The following is a 20,729-nucleotide window of genomic DNA, read 5'->3' as shown; positions in this document are numbered from 1 at the left end:
TTATAGGTTAACGTTGTTTAGTGATAAGCTGCTAAACACAAGCGCAGTCTTAGCTTCAAAAATATGTATATATAAAAGCTTAGCTTCAAAAATATAATTGACAAAGACACACACTAGTCTTAATAATTATGTTGTTATGAATTTTTCATATTTAAAGGCATGTTTAAAATCTTCAGAAGATTGTCTGTTAAACCTGACCTAAACTTTTTAATGACTTGGTCTAGTCATAGAAATTCAAAGGAAGACATTCATGAACATTCCTTTCGTTTGATTGTCTATTGTTTAATATTATAATTATTTGTATCCATTCGAGCTTTAAACAAGTTTGGCAAAACCAGAACCGCCCATTCTAAGCGCCTTATCTTTATATAAAATACTAAGATACAATATAACCAGGGAGCCACTTGGCAGCCTCTTCAAACAACTTAGCATCAAATGTGGTATAACAACTGCCTATAATAGACAAAACACTTCTCGACATTTTGACCTAAGCGCCTTCGTCGGGAGAGTTAGTATGAAAATAAGTAGGGGAGAATACATGTTTTGTATGCGGGCAAAACACGTGATAAAAATTAATGGGCCAATAGAAAACAAAAAATCAAATCAAATTGGAATATATTACATCGGCCCACGATCAGGCGTTTCTTTGGCAATGTAATGTATTTCAATTTGTTTTCATTTTTGGTTATCTATCGGCCTATTTTTACCACCTGTTTTCCCCCCATAAAAAACATGTATTTTCCCCTAACTCTCCTGACGAAAGCCTTTAAGTCGAAACGTCGAGAAGGGTTTTGTCTATTTTAGGCAGTTGTTACATTACTAAGCTAGTTCGAACGGCGCCTCACCCACTCGTATTTTACTATTTCTTTATCTGTCGATATGATGATGTAAGATGGCTTAAAAAGCTGTTTAGAGCGATGAACACTTTCCGCAAAGAATATTGAATTGCTGCACACGAAAATCGCCTCCAACGAATGCCCTAAGAGACTTTTGATTGTTTGTCATTAGGAAGAGAAATCACCTGATTGCAAACATGTTTATTACCAGTGGTTATTCCGGTTGTGTTGCTTCATAGTTCATTGGTTCAGACGTGACGCGCTCGCTTTCTCAGTCACTGATTTCTACAGGGCGGGTAAAAAAAACGCAATCCAACTTTAAGGCTTTATACATGAAAATTTCTTGACACGGGTCTGTGCGAAGGGGTAAATTTCTACCATTATTTAGATTTGATTGTTATGAAAACAGAACATTCCTTCTGTCACTACTACATTTAAAAGGCAAGTGTATTTTCATACAATTTGGGCCCTATATAATATAAATAATTATTATCTTACAATGGCAGGTTGATAATAATTTGTGATTTTAAGAAACCTTTCCAATGTGTCGAAAACATTTGTTTTCGGCAAGACGCGCTTCTTCGGGCGATGGATTGAAAACATTGTTTGCTATGCCATAATATGCTATATCTATTACAGTTTTTTTCATTTTATATTGGATATTTATAACTTCGAATGGTACAATGATTTATGGACCACCATGTCTTTAACAATATCCTTCACACTTGCACAACCTTAAAAAAATGAAACTTGTCTTATTTAGGATTCTAAGACGACTTGAATAACAGGACAGACCAGACGGATGCACAGAGCTTTTCTTGATTTGCGACATGTCACACAATCCAAGTCTGATTTTTTTACTTTTGAAAATATCCAAATGGACAAAATGCTAAAAAAATCATTTAGATTTTATTTTTTATGGCTACGTTTCTGGTTTTACTTCACATCGTATGTTACCGTCACTTTGAAAATGTTTTTTATTTTGACACATATAATTTATATAATCAATAAATTTAAACCACAATTTACCACAGTGTCATAGCGATTTCAAGCTCCTCCTTAAATATATGTAAAACATTATGCACTCCATCTTCACCCTTTATAAATATAAAAAAAACTTTGTCGTTTTTGATAGGAGATGGTTTGAGTCAGTTTTATCAAAGACATTATGTGGAAGGGTTCGAGAAATTAACTATAAGAATCCGAAAATATATTTATGAATATTTTCAACTTGACAGACACAAAGCGGATATGCCGACAAACTCATTTATCTATAAAAACGTTTTTTATATAACTCTACAACTATTAATCTTCAGCTAATTAGCCTTTCTCAGGATGACCAAATTGCCACCGCCATTTTTGGGGTGCTTTTTATTAAAATCGTGAGGGTTAATGTTAAGGATGGCGGATGCATGTCTGTGATTTTAGACTTTTTTATTATTTTTTATTCTTGAAATGGTCTTTTGACTCTTAGAAAGCTTTTTATATTCAAAAAATAGCACGGGATATTCTTCATCGTGAGAAAGCTAATTCCAGAGATTGCTTTTGCTAGAATGTCATTTTATTATCATTCGTTCGTTCAAAAATATCGTTCGTTATCCGTTCGTTTGCCCTTCTAACGCTTGAAGCGTTCGTTGAAACGATTTTCGAGATCGTTCATCGTTCGAAATTGCCCGTTCGAACGCTTAGGAAAAAACGTTCGAAAATTGGTCCAAAAGTGTTCAACAGTTTGATTTACCGTTCGTTGAAAAAGTTGGCGGGAATTTCGTTCAATCGCATTGGATTTGGTTCAACATTTCGATGAAATATTTGCAATGTTACAACTTTATAGAACAAGCGCAGAATGTGTTACACAGAAATTTTCCCAGAAACGTATTCAGTTCCTCAGTAGAAGGCTGGTAAAGGAAATAGTGAGGTTATATCATTTTAGCCTAATCGAATGCTTTTTTGTTCGCTTCATGTTATGGTTTATGCTTAGCGTCATGCAGACATGAAAGCTATTAATATTCAGTGCATGCTATTATTTATTAACGACAAATTTCACGTCATAAGCTTTCTTTCTTTATCGTTTTTTGAGTTTCGGTAATGCACTGAATGGTTAGAATTTGTGCTTCAATATACTTCTGTAGCTTCCATAAAGCTAAAGCTCACCGCGCGCACAAGCAACGTCGCAAGCCATATATTACAGCATTACGAGCCATAATAATGCCTTGGCAAGGTGCTACACAGCAAAAAATGAATTTCTTAAGAAATTGAATTTTCTTAATTTAAGAAAATATTTACTTGTTTCAAGAAACAATTTTCTTATTTTGAGAAAATATTTTCTTAAGATTTTTTTCTTCTAAATTTGAGAAAACATTTTCTTGAAATAAGAAAATTATTTCTCGAGAAAATATCAGAGATATCACTTTCTTATCATAAGAAAATGTTTTTCTTAAAATGAGAAATTGTTTTCTTAAGAAAATATTGAGATATCAATTTCTTGTTATAAGAAATATATATTCTTAAACTAAGAAAATGCTCTTCGTATTAAATGTGAAGAATTTCAGCTAAGAGTAAACTTCAAAATTACTTGTGTTTCAAATGTTCCTTATTGTTGAAGTTTGTTGATTTCAAAAAGTTATATATGTTTCATATTTTATTGTTTTTAGTTCCGGCGATCATTAGATGATTTTATTAATTTAGCGCTAGCTAACTACATCAGTATGAGTCAACAATGAAGCTTTTCGTACTTGCACTTTACAAGCATGGCGTGACATATTCGGTCAAGAACCGTTAAAATAGAACAAAGTCATAATATAATGTTTGCAAAATGCTGTCTTCATTTACGGAAATCCAGCGTGAGATAATTCAAAGCATTCCAAGTTAATACTTATAATTATATGGTCCAGCCTGACGCAGAGCCTGATTATTCCATTTATCCCATTATGCCTTTCGAGCGTAGACCACGAGGGAAATTTGAATACTTAGCGAAACAACCTATAACGCTATTAACGGATAGTAAAGAAGTATTGTTTTTTTACGGCGAATATGGCATTTGTATCTTGTTATTAACTTTATATATTACCGATAAAGATATGGACGTTTAGGATGTGAGAAAATATACTCTATATCGGCGCAAATTTGTGGTATTTCCTAAGGTGAGTTGATGTTTCATGATGTCATATGCCAACATGCTGATCGAGTGTGTTATTATATACAACGTATAAGCCTTTATTTGTTAGCCTTCGTTAGCCTTTATTCCACCCTATTATAGATCAAGAATTGTATTTTCATCGTTCAATGATTTGCGCTATGATTTTCCATGTTATTATCTGTTATATAGTTAAATAATTGGCTATAGCACTAATAGCAGGGATAGCTAAACAATATCTTAGAATTTCTCAGCAATTATGGCCTAGAATACCTCAGAGGAGCAAAACAGAATAGTCCAATGTTGTGATATATATATTTAAGGAGCAGCATATGGCAGTGTTTCTAATGTCTTTGTTTGAAATGAAGGATAGGAGTTGAGTTCTATTTTCAGATTGATACTAATTACTAAATCCAGAGGGGTTAATGTAACAGTGCTTCTCCACAGTAGGGTTGAGACTGTTCCAAAGGGTATAAATTGTGCATCAGAGTCTGCCTATATCATTAAAATGATCACAAAGCTCTCTATTTTGCCTTCAGATACATTTACCATCCATATTTTGTTAGGGACAATTTTTGGATTTAACACCATTTGATTTCATTGGATAAGGCTCTATCTATATATTGTTTTAATTAATTACATGTATTTTCATGGTGAATTGATTGGAATTTAAACTATCATAGGGATGTAGAAAAGCAGTGTAGAATGGGTTGAAGGATGGGTGTATTTGATAAAAAATGGTCTTAAAGTAGTTTTCTTAAAGATGCCGGTATAGCAGGGAATAGCTAAAGAAAAGCTTAAAATTCCCCAGAGTAGCTAAATTATTATTTACCAGTATTTTTTGTTTGATGTACTTCATTCCTAACATGATTGCAAAGTTTTATTTTAAGTTAAATGTGAACTTAGGATTTACTTCACACCAATTTTTAAATTATTTACTCTCAAATTTATCTGATGATGTCTCGTCTGATTTTAAAAACCACAAAAATCCTTTTTGCAATAATTGATCTGTACTGCAATAATTGATATTTGAAAACATGTCAAATAAACACTGGACAAATACAAAACCTTCAAAGCCGGGGTGCAATATTATATATAATCATGCATTTCTCTGTATTTCTATATAATCATGTAGGGCCTATAATTCTCATGTATTATTGTCTGCTGTGTATTCTATATTATGACTCATGAATATTTTAGTAAATTTACATTACATTCTTACTTACAACGGCGTAGCCGGAACGATAATTGGGGGGGTCCATATTCATATATTCGTGATACGCAGGATTAATTTCTTTTCAAATCAATTGTCTTTACAGTCTGTTTACATGAATATATGAATATGGACCCCCCCAATTATCGATGCTGGCTACGCCAGTGCTTACTTATAACAAAATATCATGTCAGAGTTTCTAGGGTTTCTTGAGAATTAACTTTTCTTATTATAAGAAAATATTTTCTTGGAAATATTTCTTATATTAAGACAAATTTCTTAAGAAAATTTTTCACATTATGAACATTCTATAAGAAATTTTGGACTAATTTCAAGAAAATTTTCTTAAACTGAGAAATTATTTGTTTGCAACTTTTCTTATTCTAAGAAAATTTTCTTAAGAAAAAATTTCTTAAGAAAAAAAGTAAGAAAATTTTCTTATTATTCTCCCAAGAAAATTTGAACTCATTTTAAGAAAATTTTCTTAAAATGAGTTTTTTTTTTCTTGAAATAAGAAAATGATTTTTTGCTGTGTAATTAAATTGCATAATTGTCGGAAGTCTCTTAATGTATGTAAACAGAAAAAAACAGATTTTAAAATGAATTGAGGGATTTTGCGTGTTACATTTAATTAATGTCGTACTTGTAGACCCTGTGTATATAGCTAATTTATTTAAATCTGATAATCTGATAGCAGGGCCTCTGTCCGAAGCAGCTACTGATTAAAATCCATTCAAAGTAAAGGACCGCACCCTAGGACTAGGACCTGAAAGCAGTTCAGCATTTCAGATCGTTGTCTTTAATGCAGTCTGACATCCAAATGATACAACAATTGAAATTCCCTAGCTAATATTTGAAGACATAAATACAGTGACCTAACGCGCGTTCGGTAGGGTTAGGACGAGAACTAAAATAAGGGTCCGCAGTCATTGTAGGCCGGAATAGATAACGAAACATCATAGTATGAGCAAAACGTGATCAATGACAAACAGCGAATTAAGGGACCCCGCAGTACCAAGTATACCTCATGAAAGACACCATCCTCTATTCGTTATGCCACTGCATGAATATTCAAGCAATTTAAATATATGTACATGCACGTGCATCTAGTCTAAAACTGGAGCCGGAGCAACAAGATCTTCAGGGCCCCGCTTACAAAAATTGTCTTATTTCCCAAAAAAGGTATCTTTGTCTCACCAGATCTATAAGCCATCTGGCTCAATCGTTGCTGTCATGTTGTGAAAGGTGGCAAGTGGCATAAATATAACTTATGGCATAAATATAACTCATGCATTCTAAATATTTATTTAGGCTCAAGTAATTCACAAAAAAATTACTTCATATATATTGATATATGCACATCTCAGCACAATTCACTCCCCATGTATATTTTGGTTGTAATTTGATTTCTCTCGACTAGCTCCTCGAATCGGAAACGTGGAACGCGGAAAAGGCTCAAATCGTACAAATGATAGAGACTGTATGAAAGTAATGAACCTATATATCAATGATGTTCATTGTGTGACATTGTTCATTACAATAAACAAGACGCCTGGGCAGGCGTACACTCCGGCTACGGCACAGTTTGGCGTACCGTATACATGCGTCCGTCAAAATAACGAGACCGGGCAGGGGTTTGCGATGCCTGAGAGCAATATTGTTCTTTCTTGAGGGCAAAATTTAGCTGTTGTTACCAATATTATTTTAATAGATGAGCTATAAAACGGAGACAACAATGATACGTGACATCTGTAGAGTTTTAATAGCTTAGAGTTCCAATGTAAAATTTCCACACATTGTTAAAGCTTGTTTAGTTCGTTTATCTTCCACAAAATATCAAGTTAATAAACAGGCACAGCCTGTATACAGTATATTAAAATCGAAGTTATTGTATATGATGCATACAACCTGCGAGGCTATAATATTCACCAATGATCTAACGACTGATTGTGCCAAAATCCTACGAGTAAAACCCGACGCACTACGAGTGCTAATGCCAAGGAAAACAGTCGCAGTATTTGATGGAAAAACCAAAATTTAAATCCTTTCAGTGTTTATAATCCACGGCCATTTTGACGTGAGCCCGTGAACCGTTCGAGGGAAAAAGCGGTTAACTCCATGAACGTAGGTCGCATTTGTGACATCCAAAACTTCCGGCCGCTGGTGTTTTAAGACTCCGGCGTACCTACGGTAGCCGGAGTAAAAAACAAGAGTGTCGCACGGTGAACATCATAATATTGCTCAGGGAAATTTAGCCTATAGGCTTTGATGATGCACAAAATATCATCTGGTCAACATAATTAGAGCTGTGGCCCGTGTGAATTGAAAATATAACAAACCAGAAATTATAATTTATATTATACCATTTAAGTTTTGTTGATATTAAACCAGCATAAGCAATCAAAGACGTCGTCTACAAATTCCGCGTTTTATGAGTTTGAGTTTTGCGCTATGTTTTAACCAAGTGCGTGCAGTCCTTGCGCACAACTGGCACAAGCCCAAAGCGCAAGTTGCCAAGCTAACGTTTACAAACATTTAATTTTGACCTTTCAGATATTTTGCTATATATATTTCGCTATAATTCATCAGAAAAGGAGCATTAGAATTTATCTTGCTTGGGCAACATATGCTGATATATATCAGCTACTTCGCTACAGAACTTCGCCTTGAAAGCTTACAAAAGCAATTCGTTAAAAGTGTTGCATGGCAAATAAGATGGTTAAAGGCAAGGCACCGCAGCTGAAACTATCCCCATCGCAGACCTTTACCCTTTAGGTATTGATTCGGTCACATTGTTAGGCAGTGCTTTTTACGAGTTCTCAATCAGTGAAACGTAGATTGACAACCAGAGCCTTTCGAAGAAGCATTTTGGCGAAGAATTGTCCCTGGAATATTCGGAATATCGCTCGGATTAAGCGTGATGTATATCCTTCAAAAAGGCTTTAAGCAAGCGTAAGTTTGAAGGTTCGATTAGTTCGAGCAAGAATGCTGCCGACAGAGCGGTCAGTTCGTTCACAACAGCCACAATATAAGCAACCCAGTTGTGTGTCAACCCCAGATCGCTGGCTGATTATAAAACTATTAACCACGAATTGGTCTAAGATAACTTCTGATCCCTGGATATTACATACAGTGCGCCAGGGTTATCGTTAGCGGACGTCAGGCTTTAAGTTTTCGGCAGTTGAAACACGAGAACTATATTTATTTACTTGATTTGGAAGTAACTAAGTAAGATGTTACAAAAGATTGCTATTCGTAGATGCTGATATAGTAAGGAGGACTCCTTTCAAATCTGTTTCTCGTTCCTAAGAAGTCGGCCGAGATGCAACCCGTCATAAATTCAAAGTCTTTGAACACCGTTGTCAAGTATATATGTAAAATTATATACTTTTAAAATGGAGAATATCAATTCCCTCTTTGAGTTGCTCCGCGACTGAATGAATTTGTTATGACAATAAAAGACGATAGTTTTATTATAATCATATAAATCATATAAGCAAAAATAAAATATCTATGCTAATCTCTTTATTAAGTGTTAGTCGCTAATAAAATATCTATAATAAGTGTTAGTCGCTAAGTCCGATGATTTAATCGGACTATACTAATTTCTGAAGAAAAAAATAATGTTTATAATTGAGCATAAAATTTGCATAGCGGGACTTAATAGTCAGCTGGCTTCGCCACAGATAAACCTTAGGCATAACTACCTGTTAATTTGTTATAAGATTTTAATTCTTCTATGCACGAGGTAGGAGATCTTTACAAGCTTTTACTAATGTTCTCTAATGTTCTCTTCTTTCTCCGTTCTTCTCTTCTCTTCTGATTATTCGTCCTTTCGGATCTCGTTGTTTTCTGTTCTTGTCTTCTTCGTCAGTTCTGTCGTTGAGCTTCCTAACGTTTCATAAGTTAATCTTTACTCCGTCAGTCCACTAAAGGTTGGGGTGTTGTGCACGCCCTTTTATAGTAACGGTTGAGGGAAACTTGTAGACGTCATCAACCAGAGTGGGCTGATCCTTATCCAACCAATCAGCGTTGTAAGTCATAAATGTGGGTTGGTCTTAGAAGCTCGTTCCAGCTCTCATATCTTGTTTGTTTAAGGCGTTGTCGCACTAGTCGAGTTGGTCTTCTGCTCAATCGATCAATACTTAAAAATGTTCACAACTTAAAATATTCATCATCAACAACTAGTAAAATATACCAACAATACGTCTGTGAACAATATCTTTCAACTTAAACTATTTTCACTCTTATTTTATCGAATTGAACTTTTGATGACGTAATCTATTAAATGCTTGACCGAGCAACATTTTTACCACAATTGATTGACATAAAAACTTGAATGGCCTACAGCACGCACGCTTTTTATAAAAATGCAACCATTAAGATAAGTGACGACTTAAGACTGTTTATCCAGGTATCAGTTCTGAGAGGATTATAAATATTTTCCTCTTATTACTTATTTAATCCCACGATATGTCATACATGAAAGGGAAAGGCGATTAATGTTTGCTAATGGCCGAAAAATTATATTTACTCAGGCGTCTTGTGGCAAAAATCATTCACTAATCCCTGTCATGCTATTGATATTCCTATTTTTACAGCTATTTTTATATGAATATCTCTAAACACAATAAAGCTTTGCGTAACAATCCTCCTCACCTAGAATAAGCTGTCCCCAGCTTCGAGTGAGCTATAACGAACTGAAGTGGACTAAATATAATAGTATCATAGATATGTGTGTATATAATATGTTTACAAATTCCCAACTATTCTAATTTTTTTTAGCTCGGCGTGGCTATCACGGGCATATTACCAAATGCCTAATAACTGAAACTATACACATAGTACGTGTTGTTATTCTACGACAACACTACATAATCGATTATACGAGATACAACTGATCTAAATATAATTGACTTATGCCTACATGCACCTCAGGGGTAATCTAACTATAATAATGTCATATAATTATATTAAACACGTCAGAATATAGCAATATTAAACCAAGATTAGTGTGAAAACAAGGTGTAAAAAATTCCTGTTTTTCTGAATGTATGTACCAGGGACTTAAGCGAAATTATAAATTTTGTAGATGCAGTCAGAAAGTGTACCAAAAATTATTCAAATTTCATAAAATATCTTATCATTGCAACAGCGAAAATTGTATTCAGATTCTTGGTTGATCAACTCACATAACAGGAAATTATTATAAAGCTCTTCCGACAAAACATCTCTCCATAATAATAACCTAAACCTATATATACGTCTTAATAATTCTTCAAAATATTTTAACTTATGCAAACAAATTTTATACGTATACTTCTTAATATAACTGAAACTCATTTTACTTTTTTAAACGTCATGCACGGCAAACCAAACTCCAAAATGTAGGTTTTCATCGACAATATAAATACCGAGTCTACATAGAGAAAACAAGAATGTGCCTAATATTTAAGCTTTTGGCTTGAAAAAGAATTGTAATCCATTACAACAAGTTTGGGAGACCCTTGACTGTCCCGGGGGAAGAGAAAAATATATTATCAACGAATGACGCAAAACTAAAAGCGTCAGAATTAAATTTATATACTGACCCAATTAAAAACATGCATGCGCTATCCTACGGCAACATGTTTAATCAGCATGCTGAGTGTACCTAAGGAATTTTAGTTGAACAGCTATATACTCTCGTGTTTAATATTATCGCACATAAACAAACAAATGATAAACATATACGTGTAACATGAGAATGACAAAAACTTATATTATACAAATCTTAAAATGCGTCCAGTTTCATGTCCATAATACAAGCGTTCTGACCATCAGGAAGGATCCGGGAAACTCTGATATTTCAACGTTCTAAACCATGAATGTACACGACCACGGAGGCTTCCATTGGTGCCTCTTTGGCTGGATCTTCGACATAGCCAACACGTTCGGATAGAGAGAGTACATGTCGTATTGGACTGCAGACTGAGAGCAAAACGACTGTAGTTTTGATTGTAGTTCGAGGGAAGTGTAGAGGTTGTGGACAGCTGTCTTGAACATATAACCAAAAAATGAAACAAAGTCTACCATTGCCATAAGTAGAAGAATTGATGAATACAAAACGTGCGTTTCCTTTGAACCAGTCATCAGGTCGCTTCAGCACCCGTTTCTAATCAATGTTTGTAATATTGATTGTTCTGACTTCTTCTGAGTATATAGTAGACTGATTGAGTTTCCGAAACGTTTTGTAAGGCCGATCCTGCACCAAATGTTAAGTAACTTTTCTAACGTTTCATATACTTTTTTTTTATTTTCTCCGGTAGTCCACTCCGCTAGTTCACTCCGCTAGTCTACTCCGCTAGTTCACTCCGCAAGTCCACTCCGCTAGTTCACTCCGCTAGTTCACTCCGCTAGTCTACTCCGCTAGTTCACTCCGCTAGTCTACTCCGCTAGTTCACTCCGCTAGTTCACTCTAACGTTTCACATACTTTTTTTCTCCGCTAGTCTACTCCGCTAGTTCACTAATGTTAGTTTCTGGCTTCACTCTTCTCTTCTCTTCGGATTCTTCGTCGGTTCTGTCGTTGAGTTTTCTAGCGTTTCATAAGTTAATCTTTACTCCGTCAGTCCACTAAAGGTTGGGGTGTTGTGCACGCCCTTTTATAGTAACGGTTGAGGGAAACTTGTAGACGTCATCAACCAGAGTGGGCTGATCCTTATCCAACCAATCAGCGTTGTAAGTTATAAATGTGGGTTGGTCTTAGAAGCTCGTTCCAGCTCTCATATCTTGTTTGTTTAAGGCGTTGTCGCACTAGTCGAGTTGGTCTTCTGCTCAATCGATCAATACTTAAAAATGTTCACAACTTAAAATATTCATCATCAACAACTAGTAAAATATACCAACAATACGTCTGTGAACAATATCTTTCAACTTAAACTATTTTCACTCTTATTTTATCGAATTGAACTTTTGATGACGTAATCTATTACATGCTTGACCGAGCAACATTTTTACCACAATTGATTGACATAAAAAATTGAATGGCCTACAGCACGCACGCTTTTTATAAAAATGCAACCATTAAGATAAGTGACGACTTAAGACTGTTTATCCAGGTATCAGTTCTGAGAGGATTATAAATATTTTCCTCTTATTACTTATTTAATCCCACGATATGTCATACATGAAAGGGAAAGGCGATTAACGTTTGCTAATGGCCGAAAAATTATATTTACTCAGGCGTCTTGTGGCAAAAATCATTCACTAATCCCTGTCATGCTATTGATATTCCTATTTTTACAGCTATTTTTATATGAATATCTCTAAACACAATAAAGCTTTGCGTAACAAATTCAATAAATCTGAGCAATTTTTTTACTTTCCTCTGTGTTCCCAATTTAAACAAGCCCAAAGCCAAATTAGTATGCCGGTAAAAAAGCAAATTTAGGAAATAAAAACTAGAAGTGAAAAGAAACAAAATCGTTTATTCTAATCTACCAGGTGAATCCGTTATGAGCTTAAATTGTTAACACGCGCCTATTTTAAACATTACAACCTCTGCCGCATTAACAAAAATGAAAAATTAATGATCGTTCCTGAATGTGACATTCTATATAGCCTCCATTTTTAAAAGAACTTTTGGGACAAACGAATTCGAGAAAATTGGAAAACGAATTCGAAAATTCAAATATTTGAATTACAATACCGACGTTACCATTCAAGTGGACATATTCTGGCGAATTGGGATGGAATTTTAGCAGTGAGACATGCATGTGCATTTGAAAATTGCATACAGCATGCTCAATTGTATCAGTTCAGCTGCATTTTTGCTGCATATTGAATTAGCATCTACTGCAAAACCGCACGACCCAAATAAGGCAAGTTTAATTGTAAGTTACGCCAACACAATGCGAGCAATTTAAACGATAATGCTCTTATTCATTTTCACTTCTATCGGCATATACTCATTAAGCTTATGCAAGCAACATGAATGCAACGGTGGAAGAGGAAATTTATGAAATCAGTTGCAACTTTTTAGGGAATTCGCATCAAATCTTTAAAAAAACTTCCATCAAACAAAATTTATCTCAATCATGTTTTTGTCATTGCTGTTAATATTATTTTGATAATTCCTACAATAATACTCAATGCTGTTGCAATTTTAACGATTTGGAGATCTTTTCAACTGTACAACAAACCTTGCTACTTTATTGTTTTTATTCAGTCGATGATTGACTTGGCGATTGGTATGTCGGGAATAGCTCTGTTTATCATATTTATGGCGAGCGGACTGGGAGGGATTTCGAACTGTTTTGTTGCAATCTTTGCACTAAAGTCGGTACTTCTACCACTTGGAATGTCAACATTCACATTGATTGTTATGACTGCAGACAGATACATTGCTATCTTACATCCCTACGCTTACACTACCCTAGCAACAAAGAAAAAGATGCTGATATTCTTGGGTTGTGGTTCTGCGATGGAATTTCCTTTCATTTTACGCACCTCTGCAGTGTACGGACAGGTTGGGATATACCCATTGACAAAAGTTTGTTTTTCTTTTGGATTCATCGCATTTGCGTATACGAGAATTTACTTGGTTGTGAGAAAGTTGACCAGTTCAGAAAATCGAAATCGGCCGCGTGACATAGCCTTCGAGAAGATAAAAACAAGAAAAACATTACTTCAAGATAGCTATCAAGCAAGCAAGATCTTGTTTTATCCCCGAGCGGGCGCGGAGCGCCTGCAAGGGTACTAATTCCAATCGGAGATTAGGAATTACACCCGGAACCCGGTAGAACATAGGCGAATCCAAAGTTGTCCGAATTCTTTGTCATGGACGGTCGTCGTTGGGCGGTTTTATAAGTTATGCGCATGCGCGAGTAACGTCTGGTAATCAGCGAACGTTCTGATTGGCTAAGACAGAAAGTTTGTATTTCAATGAGAACGTCAGCAATTTATATATTAACTGTCATTTCGTAAACATTTTTGTATAAAAAGCGTTTCATAAACTTTGTGCAAAGAAAGTAAAACGAGAAGAAACAAGATATATGAAGCACGACAGTTAGCAAAGATGAACGTGGATACGGTTAAGACAAAGCCGTGTAAGAGGAATAATTCATAATCTGCAAACTTATAAATGTTTTCAAAGACAAAGGGTACGTGTTTACTTCATATTTGTTTTGCGATAAGAATGAGCTGTATTTGTATACCTTTCAGCTTTGTATGCCGTTTATTTGTTAGATTTTCAGCTTTTTATGCAAACGCATAAACCTGTGAAAGGCTATTACACCTTTGCTTTAACTTCAAAAAGTTTTTTTGAAAGTGTAATTTGAATTTTGGTATCAAAAATACACACTATATTTACAAAGTATAAAACTTTTAGCCGCCGGCGTCGACTGCAAAATACAGAATAAAATAACATTTGAAGTCTTTTCTTTGCCTGTGAAGATTTTGTACTGTTTTAATCGTTTGAAAATCGTCCAATTTTAAACCGTTACTTAATTGCTGGCATGGTATAATGCAGCAAAATTGAACGGGCAATGTTTACACTAGCTTTATGATTATTTTTGTATTGAATGATGGAAACATTAGCTATAATATACTCGGTAAAATATAATAAGACTGATTTGAGTTTTGTGTCATTTTATAATATAAGTTTAGGTCAGGTTAACTCAGGAAATTGTGTACTTGGTTTGAAATAGCGAGGGGTTGCTGCATGCATGTATTTCTAGTTGTAGTAATTTGTTTCTTTGTGTTAGCGTTTCTGCGCCAATGTCAATTTTTCAGCTGCTTTCAAGAAGCCTTAGTGAATTTGAGAACAGAACAATCTTAATCTGGGTTATTACGCTTTTCTTATGCTTTCCCAGTTTGGACACGGTAATTTGGACAAAGAAAATGTTGAAAAAAGAAGCGATCAAAATGATGAAGAAAATGTGTTTAAATAAAAATATTTAAGACCAGATGTCTTACAAAGGATTGGCCATAAGATTTTAGTATTATAAGTTGTAGAAAATAATGATCGCGCTTCAAATCTATTACGATTTCATAAATATTCTGTTTTTTGGTAATGTATACTCTGTTAATTGTTGGAATTACTTGATATATATACCCAGCGTGTAATGGAAATCCATAGATTGAAGTTAAAAGGCAATAAAAATAATTTTCATGATTTTTTTAAATTTCATGATAAAAGTAGCTGGAATGAGTTCAGGGGCTTTAATTGAATTCAAGTGCATTTTTATAGCAAACATTGCGAAGATACAAATTCATTTCTTGCTTGCCATAGTGCGTTCGACGGCTATGCCCTGGGGTCCTTTCTGTTTAAATACATTGGAGTACGCAGGGACGGATGCAGCTGCCCCCTGAAATATTTAGGTCTAGAATAATTGGGCAAGTTTTTATTGAATTCTACCAGTGATTAAGTCGCGAAAGATTTGTATTCGCAACTGATTAGTAATATTTTTACTCGGCTAATATATTTCTGAAATCGGTTCCCTTAATAATATATTTCACATTGGCAAACACTGAATGCTATCAATTTGTCTTGTTAATTTTTAGCTTTAACTGCACTGTTACATTATTCAGTTGGGGAGTTATTACATATTACCATTCACTTTGTAGTATTCTCAATTTTGATTGGTTAATTTACCTGCAGTTAACTGCGTGCAAATAATACTTAGCCGCAAATAATACTCTGAGCATGCGCATTAATGTCAATTTTATAAACAATGGCGACTCGCTTTGCCGAACTGTCCGATAAAATGAACTCAAAATTGAAAATTGAGTGGTGAATGAATTGAAAATTGAGTGGTGAATGATAATGCCTTAATCACGATATTTTGCGAGAACCGAGTCCAATAATTGATAATTATTAAGAGGAAATATTTTTTTTATGTCGCGTAATATATGCTCAAAACCTCAGTTATATCTTCATACAACAGCAATAAAATGTTCAGCATTAAAAATGTTTTGCAAACCTGAAAAGCATCCAGAAAGTATTTTTACTGTATAATCTCAATTAAAAAACTGTGAAAATGAAAAGATTTTTTGGGATATGCCAAGAAGAAAATGACACTTGAATCGGAGCTGCTTTTGTATTCATTTCAGTTATAATGGCGTTGACATTAACGTTAACATTGTTGATAGCAGCATTATATTTTGCAATAACTGCTTTGTTTGGTGTTTTCATACACCTTATACAGTTCAAAACTTAGTTCGCAACATAATCTAAAGAATAAAGGTAAAATACATAAATTGATTATGAGCGGTACGCCGAAAAGATTTTAGGTTTTGAGCGTTTTCCCGCCAAAATACGCGACATAATAAAAAATCTCCTCTTAAATACATACAAATCAGTGAATAAAACATGTTGAAAATCCCATGATTTTGACTCCTGCACTGACTAAGCGGAACATTTTTTGTCAAAAGTCGCGAATCCAATATCCGCGAAGATCCATGTGTATTAACACCCAGATGCTACTAAACAACTCTTTCCCGTGTTAAAATTGATCAGTTATATGCCTAAATCTTCTGCTTTAATCCCCGAGCCGGTGCGGAGCACCGTGCGAGGGTACTAATTCCGCCCGGAGATTAGGAATTACACCCGGGACCCGGGAGAACATAGCGGAATCCAAAGTTGCCCAAATGTCCAAATGTCATGGACGTTCAATGGTCATGGTACTTGTGCGCATGCGCGAAATGCGAACGAGTGTAGACTGGTAATCAGCAACTTCCTGATTGGCTAAGACGAAACGTTTGTGTTTCAGTGAAAAACGTCAGCAATTTAACTGTCATTTTGCAAACTATTTTTTAAAAAAATGTTTCGAAAACAAAATATGAAATTTGGAATAAAATAACAGATAAAACACTGGGAAGAGTTTAAAATATTATCAGAACTGGAGGAATTAGCGGTGAAAAGGAACAACTCGATTATAATCCTTGAAATGGTAGGAGTCTATTTTGTTTATTTCGAGGTTTATTTCGTGTTTGCTGTACGAATACATTTTATGACCTTGGTACAGTATGTCGTTTTGCTCGGTTTTGCGAAGACGTGACCGACTATTTAAGGCTTTACATCATCGTTTTAACTTCCAAAAGAGTCCTTAAAAGTGTAATTCGGAGTTTTAATATAACAAATATCACTTTAAATGTTTATATATAGTCGACTGCAATCACTGCATGAATTTAATAATCGAAAAACAACATTCGACGTTCACTGCTTGGTTATTTATATTATTTGGGCTGTTTTGATGATTTGAAGGTTTAGCTATAATGAAGTATAACTAAACTGTGAAAGTCTATAACTTAATGCAACGGAAAGCAGCAGGAAAACGGGTGATTTCACTTCACCTTTACGACTGTCAACTATGTTTGTTTCCGAAATATTTGAAACATCAGCTATCGGCTTTACATTTAGGACATTTCATAATATTGAAGGTTAAGTCTGGCTAGCTCAGGAAATATTTTGCTTCCTTTGAAATGGCGAGGGGTTGCTGCATGCATGTATTTCTAGTTAATTCGCTATATCACACCTCATGTTTAAATCTGAAGTTTAATTTCAAAATAATAGCAATGTGGACGATACCATTCATATACCCTCCCAAAGAGATAGTAAACTTTGGCCGGGGCCGGGTCAACAGCTAATTCTCGCTGAAATTTCTCGAGATTCTCGGAAAGCGCGATAGTAGGATTATATGCAAGCAGAAGCCGCATAATGCTAAGGGGTGCATGCACATAATAAGCAGCTGAAATTGAAATAAATCGGCCATCCGCGCAAGCCACGCAGTACAACATCAAAACAAAAATTACGAGTAAACACCTGCATTAGGGTGAGAATGTCCTTGATTTCCTTACGCTTTTTGGTCAGATCGGCGTGCAGCGAAAAGAGAGATTAATATTATTGTGCTCAATCTGATCCTCCAAAAGCGAGGCCATGCAAGTTCACAATTTTTTCCGCAGCAGTTGCGTACCTTTAACAAACTGACTGGCTTGTGGGGATTACAAAGTAGCCAAACCCTGGCACCTGGGCGACTAAACGCCAAGGTCAAGGAGAAATCTATGGCATGGTGTAAGCGACAGAAACTGCAAACGACGAAATGCTGTTGTTTGACAGGCGATGGCGTAATCGAGTGATTATTTCTTGGCTTGCTATCGTTCATGGTTTTTCGCTTAAATTTTCTTTTCTTTACACCTCTCCATCATCGAGGAAACTCTAGGAAGCAACCATTTTGCATATGGCTGTCCTCATAGGGGGTAATATGTGCCACGTTCACAATGTCTTCCTTGTTGATGATATCGGATGGACAACATAATGGACAAAATACTTGGAAAAAGACCCAAAACTAGCCGAAAAGTGGCAATACTATATGTATCCTATACAAATAATACTATTAAGTTCATTAAGTTCAAATTTGCCAGGACTAGGTAAAGCCTGTTCACATTACCAAAATCTTGGCCCAGATCAGGTCCAGGCCACCTTTTGCTGTTGGTCAGGTCAAAGCACGTAATGTAAAGGCGCCTTAAGACTAATCGAATAACAAGACTGACCAGACCAATGCACGAAGCTTTTCTTGATTTGCACACACAATGAAGCACGCAATCTACGTCTGATATTTTTACTTTTGAAAATATGGAAAATGGGATAGATAAGTCCGTCAAAAAAAACAAAATGCTAAAAAAAATATTCATTTAAATTTAATTTCTTAGCTAAGTTTCTGGTTTTATTTCAAATCAGTATGTTGATTACTGTTTCTTTGAAATGAGTGCATTTTATTTTGATACATATTTTAGATAATCAATAAATTAAATGAACAGTTTACCACAAAGTGTCATGGTGATTTCAAGCTCCTCCTTAAAGATCTGTAAAACTCTATGCACTCCTTCTTCACCCTTTATAAATATAAAAAAAACTTTTTCATACATTTCCATGGTTTAAGTCAGGTTTTGCAACGAAGTAATGTGGGAGGTTTCGAGAAATGAACAAGAATTCAAAAATATTTCTCCAAATATTTCTTTTCGGCTTTACGTGTCATTTTGTAATAACTTAGAGTGCTTAGGTATATGTAGCTAAATACCTCGGGGCTCAGGCTTTCGAATGAGTTCGGAGAATCTGCAATTAAACTCGTTGGAGGTACAACGACTTTTAAAATATGGCGAATGAAATGCAGAATAAAAACAATGTCCGACGTAGAAGAAAAATATAATTGCAGTAACCAACGTCTTACAGGTACAATGGCTCTTTCAGTTTACATTATTTTTGATGATTTTTGTTTAATTTTACACCGATTGCTGAATGCTATTGAACGTCCAATAATTCTTGTTCGTTCATTTAATTTAAGATTTATACCTGATAAGCAAGACCCCATAGGATCGGCCTCCCGATAAACACAGCTTTTGCCCCTAAAGCCAAGGCTTTGAAAATATCCGAACCAAACCTTATACCACCGTCCAGATACACTTCGACGTCTTGACCGACGGCGAGCACTATTGACGGTAAAACTTCAATCTAAACCGAGATATAAAGTAATTGTGCATTCAAATTGAGTTTGAAATAGTGCAATCCATTTTTAAGACGATCACATATAATATTGAATTTTGCTTTTCCTCACAAATGCTCAATTGCTTTCCTCAATCAGGGTAAAGCGGGATGTTGTTAACTGGCACTCAATCATAAATTACAATAAATTATGACTAAATTTTAAATTACTATAAATTGGGTTATAATAAATTATAGATTACAGTAAATTATTATAAATTACAAAATATAATTTTGACACATCGCGCATACCGTCGCGGGAACACAGTCTAGTTGTCGACCTCCATGATTTGAAACAATGATTCCATCAACACCACATTTTACCGCTAGTTTTGCATCTTCAGCGGTAAGTATTCCTTTTACTACTACTGGTAATGATGTAATCGATCTTACCCAGGGAATGATTGTGTCCCATGTAGCTGATCTATCGTGAATTTTGTCCACAGAGCCACTACCAAACTCTAACATATCCTTCGAATCGAATGCCTCCTTTATGTTAGGTATTGGCGGTAAGCCGGTAAACACGTAGCGAATCTGGGTGTGTCGTTTACCACAGATTGGCATGTCAACCGTCAAAACGATTGCTTTATATCCTGCAGCCTCTGCACGTCTAATAAGGCTCGCCATAATATTTCGATCTCCTAGAATGTCTGTTTGGAACCATTTCAATCCATCAGAGCCTGAGGCAATGTCTTCAAGCCTTGTCAATGACCAGCAACTCAGGGTCATGCATGTGTCATTACGGGAGCTGGCTGCAGTTGAGACAATAATAATATTCATTAGTTTTTTCTGAAACCTATCAGGCTATCAGCTAAATTCCATTTCTCGAAACACAAGAAATAATTATTGCAACACGCAACAATGGAAATCAAAGTATATATGTTTGACGCGAATTATTTTCTAATCAGGTAAAAAGTTATCACTTTTAATACTGACTTAAATACTTCTTAATCTTCGTATAATCACCGATCAACCATTCTGCTCGGCGGAATTCAACTTTAAACATTAACTTTAGGATATGCATCGAA

The 20,729-nt window shown here is 35.1% G+C and overlaps 1 protein-coding gene across 1 annotated transcript; it reads right to left on the bottom strand.

The window, feature by feature from the left end:
* Positions 1 to 1,499: 1,499 nt before the first annotated feature.
* Positions 1,500 to 20,328, bottom strand: LOC114541466 (hydroxyacid oxidase 1-like). The gene is made up of 4 exons (XM_028561386.1): positions 19,954 to 20,328; positions 19,513 to 19,671; positions 18,986 to 19,055; positions 1,500 to 1,570 (listed from the first exon to the last, which is right to left on the bottom strand). Exons 1-4 carry the CDS (start codon positions 20,326 to 20,328, stop codon positions 1,500 to 1,502), a joined length of 675 nt encoding a protein of 224 aa, XP_028417187.1.
* Between the last annotated feature and the right edge of the window lie 401 nt (positions 20,329 to 20,729).

Source organism: Dendronephthya gigantea, unplaced genomic scaffold (assembly GCF_004324835.1).
Source record: "Dendronephthya gigantea isolate DGI-Jeju-01 unplaced genomic scaffold, DenGig_1.0 000292F, whole genome shotgun sequence".
NCBI lineage: Eukaryota > Metazoa > Cnidaria > Anthozoa > Malacalcyonacea > Nephtheidae > Dendronephthya > Dendronephthya gigantea.
This window is presented reverse-complemented; position numbering and strand designations above follow the sequence as displayed.